The sequence below is a fragment of the Merops nubicus genome, unplaced genomic scaffold, assembly GCF_000691845.1.
Source record: "Merops nubicus isolate BGI_N331 unplaced genomic scaffold, ASM69184v1 scaffold15665, whole genome shotgun sequence".
Taxonomy (NCBI): Eukaryota; Metazoa; Chordata; class Aves; order Coraciiformes; family Meropidae; genus Merops; species Merops nubicus.
This window is the reverse complement of record NW_008610391.1, coordinates 470-6,107: the sequence shown is the minus strand read 5'-3', so window position 1 is coordinate 6,107 and position 5,638 is coordinate 470. Positions and strand designations below refer to the sequence as shown.

General features: G+C 37.8%; 2 protein-coding genes across 2 annotated transcripts in view; one reads left to right on the top strand and one right to left on the bottom strand.

The window, feature by feature from the left end:
- The window catches only part of SSB (Sjogren syndrome antigen B (autoantigen La)), a 6,081-nt gene extending 4,281 nt beyond the window's left edge, over window positions 1–1,800 (top strand). Inside the window, 3 exon segments of the mRNA XM_008940911.1 lie at window positions 1–30; window positions 192–323; window positions 1,703–1,800. The exon segment at window positions 1–30 is cut by the window's left edge and continues 13 nt beyond it. Of these exon segments, the coding sequence (XP_008939159.1) occupies window positions 1–30; window positions 192–323; window positions 1,703–1,800 (260 nt within the window).
- A 22-nt stretch (window positions 1,801–1,822) lies between these two features.
- The window catches only part of METTL5 (methyltransferase like 5), a 4,119-nt gene continuing 303 nt past the window's right edge, over window positions 1,823–5,638 (bottom strand). The window contains exons 2-7 of the mRNA XM_008940910.1: window positions 5,008–5,122; window positions 4,405–4,586; window positions 3,932–4,014; window positions 3,593–3,644; window positions 2,826–2,875; window positions 1,823–1,928 (exon numbers count right to left, since the gene is read on the bottom strand). Of these exons, the coding sequence (XP_008939158.1) occupies window positions 1,875–1,928; window positions 2,826–2,875; window positions 3,593–3,644; window positions 3,932–4,014; window positions 4,405–4,586; window positions 5,008–5,122 (536 nt within the window). The 3' untranslated portion in view covers window positions 1,823–1,874. The remainder of the gene's footprint in view (window positions 1,929–2,825; window positions 2,876–3,592; window positions 3,645–3,931; window positions 4,015–4,404; window positions 4,587–5,007; window positions 5,123–5,638) is intronic.

Below are 5,638 nucleotides of genomic sequence, written 5' to 3'. Positions count from 1 at the left end.
AGCAGGAATTGTTGAAACAGAAGGCAAAAGGTCCTCCTTTTATTGGTTTACGCATGTATAGTGTCCTAGAAGTAGCATTCTGTGAAAGTAACTGTAAATAGCGAATACATACTAAACACTAAAGCATTCTTTTGACCTTGTCAATTAGAAGATGACCGTTACGGTGTTTCTGACCTCTCATATCCCTACAGGACGCAAAATTAAAGGAAAAGGAAGAGGCGGAAAGATAGCTCAAGGTGCACACAAAGGAAAAGTACAGTTTCAGGGCAAGAAAATAAAGTTTGAGAATGAAGAAGAAGGTGGCAAAGATAATATTAAACCAGGTATGTCATTCTGCACACTGGCTGCAGTTTCTTCAGTACATGGAGCTACTTTCTGGAAAAGTACTCGTGTTTTACAGGTGTTTCAGATTTGGCCCTATATTGTAGTATTTCTGTCCTCTGTCAGCATCAGTGAAGTAACTTTAAGAATCTTCTGCTCGATTCCTTCCAGAACTGTCTAAAAGTGTATAAAAAATTACTAGATAGCTCTGGCTGTACTGCAGGGTTGTTCAAATCATTCTGCATTGAAAGATGGTGGTTGCCAGCAATATTACACAACTGCACAGAGCCAGTCCCTTGAGTGGTCATTTTTTTTTTCTATTTCCTCGAGAATGCAAGAGGACTGAAAGTTCTGCATATTGGTATTTAGCTTGGAATAAGATGAAGAGCTAAGCTTCTGTTCGTTGTATTATACAGCACCTACATAAACAAAACCCAGTGAAACCTACTCTGTTAGACTGTATTCCTTCACCTTCTTACCTGCCCTCCTGCTGTATACAGGGAAGGAAGCTTTGCAAAGTTAGTATTTTAAAACATCTAAAAACTGAAACACATAGTTGTAAGTAAAGCCTCTAGCACATAAGTGGCTTTGGATAAACTAGGACTCATCATTGAACTTACATGGTGTAATGGTTTGAAAGCAAACCAGTGAGAGACTCCAAGTCAGAAATACAATTTAATAGGAAAAATAAAGTAAATGCAGTAGTACAAAACAAACAAACCAAAACCACAGAGAGAGTGTCAGAATACAACCTGATACTCTCTTAGGGTGGTGGTAGCAGTCCAAATGAAGTGGTCTTGTTGAAGCAGTGATCCCGTAGAAAGGTCTGGTAGCTCTTGTCCTCTGGAAATCCAGTGGGTAAGGGCCCTTGTCCTGTCCTGAACCCCAGATTATATCCAGTTGGGAGCTGTTGGCTCCTCCCCCTTGGGCAGAGCATCTCACAATGGGCTGATGTCATTCTACCTGTCATGCGGTGGGTCTTTGGTTGGCCATTAAATGGAGATTACCCGTTAAATGGAGAGAGCTCCCCGAGGGAGTTCTCTGTGAGTCATGGGACAAGGCATCGATGGGCCTGTTAGCAGAGAGGACTCCTCCTGCTGGGTGGGAAGGTGTTAACATCTCCCTGGACCTCCTTTCTTACCTGTTGTAGCCTGGGGTATGAGGTGTGTCCTGAGCAGCTACTACCAATGATTTGTTAACAGCCCATTAGCAATGACATAGAGAATATACAGTTTTTGGTTATACCCACATAATGATAAACTGGTCCCAGCCCCTGTAACTATGACACATGGTAAAAAGGCTTTGGGTTTTTCTTTAGAATATTTCAGTAATACTGAAGTGCTATCCTTTACTGCAAATGACTGCATATTCAATCTTGCAGAACCAGCAAGTCCCAAGAAGAGACCACTAGAGGAAATGGAAAAAGAAGAACCTGCACCAAAACAACTGAAAACAGAAAATGGAGATGGAGATCAGTAATACAAAAATTTTTACAATGACAAAAAAATAATTGTTTTTATTGTTCCATTTTCAGTATGTTTTAAGGACACGCTTCAGTTCTGGAGTTTCTTGGCAGAAAACCTAATGAAATCCACTTCAATGTCAACCTACAATGAAAGGAAAGCTTCATTTTCTCGGGTTACAGCTTTTTTTTTTTTTTTTTTTTTATTAGAAGCATGCTTACTTTTAACATACCACCATGAAAAACTCTTTTGTATTTATAGTTTTGTTTATACTGTCAGATCTTCTCAATGCATCTGGCACCTCATTCAGATGTAAAAGGTTCTGGACTTTGTAATCTTGTGGTTATGTTAAATAGCAACTGCCAATAAATTCAGAACTTGTAACTGCTTACTACTGAAGCCTGTATGTTAATGTAGTTTAAAGCTGTTAACTGTGAAGTAGCAAAGCTGAAGGCCAGACTTCAGTCATTCAAGTTGCCAAGAGAATAGGTACAGCTGCATAAAGCTTCTTGTGTTTGCTACTGATGACACCTAACAATCTCAGATCTTGCTCAGTCTACTCCAGGGATTCTCTCTACTTCCCTTATGGTAAGGGGATATGTGTCTTCTGGCCAGCATTCAGCACCCAGGAAACTGTGGCCTTAAGCTTCCATACTTTAGGATCCTGACAAGATCTTCTATTGTGGGATGAAATGCACAGTTTCTTTCTGCCTCTTGTGAGATGGTTCTGTGAGGGATTTCATGGGCTGTAGCTATTCACAGTACAGAGCACAGGATCAAACAATAACTTTTTCACATCTAGTTGCAATGCTGACTTTGGTCTTTGTATCTTTGACTTGCACTACACTAACTCTTCCCTGTCAACTACAGTAAAAGCAATGGAACTTGGATGCCATCAGAGTGAACTCTGATGTGGTGTTAGCATTCTTCACCCAGTACATACGGCCCTAAAACAGATTTTTTTTTTTTTTGTAAGTAGAATTTATTTCCTGCGTAGTACAAGACAGAGCATTTTCTCAGTTACATTAGGTTTTTACTTACTGATTTCTTCTTATGAAACTTGTATGATGCTGGTAGGTCATATCTAAGTTCTGTGAACAGTACAAAGAATACTTGTTACACTACAATAGTCATTTGACATCCACCCTACACCCATGCTCTTTTATTTCTTCTGCTGCCTACCTCTGTTGCCCCCTGACTAGATAATGGGTTTGACCTTTGAACTAGATTATGACTGAACATTGAAGCTGACCACATCAGACAGTGAATGGTAGAAATGCAGTTGTTTAAAGGCTTGGTGCAACTTCCATGTCTCAAGTTGTATGACTGTAAAAAGCATCCAGCTGGTGATATTTCACAAAGATACTTGAACAACTGTCAGATAAATATTTAGGTGACTATAAGGACAGGATTTTTTTTTTGTCTGAAACTGACCTGCACTTTGCTTTTGTTAGCAACAGGCTAACTTTGAAGCAGGAAGGTAGGTAACTTCTGCTTGAAGGCAAATTTAGTCCAGGAGGAAATCCAATTGTAATTCCCCACTGAGTATATATTCCTCAGAGCTTTATCAAGTGCCTGCTTGTATTCTAGCCAGGTAGCAAGGTGTGTGTATATATATATGTACACACATATATATACTTACGTGTGTATGTATATAAGAAGCACTGCTTAGAAAAAGACATGTCATTTTCAGCATTAAATCACACTTAAGTTTATCTCAGGCTGTTAAGACTGGCTAGTAATGTATAGATATTAGCCACCCCAAAAATGTGGGGTTTTTTTTCTCTTTAACAATAAATGAATCTTACCTGCTATGACTTCCATCTTTACTTCCCATTCACCTGCTTTCTTCTGAATGTACTACAATATTAAGTAGATACAGGTAAATTTAAAAGCTTGTTTCTGCACTGTCTTCTAAACATCTACAACCCTTATAGGAGTCCACTGTGCTTTTGTTTTTCAAGCTGAAACATCACATACTTACCTGGATGTACATGCGATCAGACTTACTTGATATGGTTAGTATTTACCCAAAAGTTTCATACCCCATAAAGGTGTGAACACATCAGTGAAGCTACAGACAATGATTAAATGCCAGCTGTTTCTCTGCTTGATTAATGCTCACCCTACTAAAATAAAGGCCTTACCTGCCGTGTTGAAGTTTTGTGAAGGGAATATACAGCTGTCTTTGCCACTTGTAAAGCAGTTTTCAGGAATATCATATCCATTCCTAAAAGAATGATTAGAATTGTTAAAAGCAAGCTCAAACCAGAGCATTTCCAGATCTGCTTTGTGCTTCAATTTTTCTAGAGTAATAGCTATTTGAGAAACAGCACTGAGTATGTTAAGGTACAAGAAAGTGCTTTTAGAATTTACCCAATTGCTTTTAGTAAGAGAACAATGGTATGAATTAGCTAGTATTGTTTATTTCAAATGTAGCAATTGTTAGATACAATGTTGAAGTTGTTAATCTGTGTTTAGGAAACTGATTCCAGGTAATTGTAATGGATGGGTCATTAATGATAGGTAATTGTAATAAAGAAGGGAGATGTTTCATTACAAGTGTTTCCCTTGCTGTTTCATTCCTAATACTTTTTAACTGACTTTCAGAATTACCAACCTTTATTATGCTTGGTACCAAATGGAGGGTTCATAATAACTGTGTCAAAAGTCTCTGACATGCTGTCAGATAAGGAACACACATCGCACTGAACCATGTTGACATTCGTGAGTTCAAAGTCTTCAATATTTCTATTAAATATTTCCAATGCGTCTGCATCTATGTCAAACCCCACACACAATCTATGAAAAACAAGAAGTGCCATGTATTAGTCTCCTGCAAACTAAAATAGCATTTAAATTCTATAGGTTTCGAAAGGGATATGTGTACACAACTTATTTTATCTCAGAAATGTAACAAGCATACACTATAAATTCAGTGCTGATAAAAATATGAGGAGTGCTGTTGACCTTTCTCCAATACCCTTCAAAGTTTGTGAAGGAAGTTTCATGTGTCCACTTAATGCGTCAGGGGAAAGCAAACACTGTCTTCCAAACACGTGGCAACTGTCCATCTCCTTCACTATCTGAATGATTACTGATTGTCAAAACATAATAAAAAGCCTCATTATGCATCGTATTAGATATCTAAAATTAGTTTAGTTCAGCATTGCTATGTTCTCCTCTTCTACATCAGAAAACAACACAACCAGAACTTACTTACCCTGCTCCTAACATTGCACTTCCAATGCTGAGCATGCCACAACCACATCCCAAGTCTGCAATTGTTTTGTTTTCAATATCATCAAAAGTATTGTGAATTGTATAAAGCATACACGCTGGGGCGGGGGGGAGGAAAACAAACACAGGTCAATAATAGCAAATATGCATCTGATTAATCAAGAAAAGCTACTTCTGTCTTCAGAAAACTCTGAACTAAAGGTTTCTGGTCACAAAAAAACTAAGCTGTTGTTCTCACTGCCTGTAATTCTTTTTCATTTGTATGTGAAAACAAGTCAAACTCATTTTGACCAGTTATACAACACTAGATCTTTGGTGGGGAGATAACAACGTAGAGCTGTGAGTATTGTTTGTGGAAAAAGCATGCCTCTAAATTTGTTTGGGGAGAGACAGAAAATAGTGGGAAAACAAACAAACAAAGACTTAAAGTATGGATGAGTGTCTAAATGCATTTTTACTGTATTTTGTGTGTCACAAATTAAGTCCATTTCAGGTTTCTCTTCACAGATTAAGATGTTTCAATCACATTATCTTTTAAATCAATTTACTTGATTTTTGGATAGTACATTAACAGTATACTCTTAATTAATAGAAGCTAACAGAGCATTAAAAAT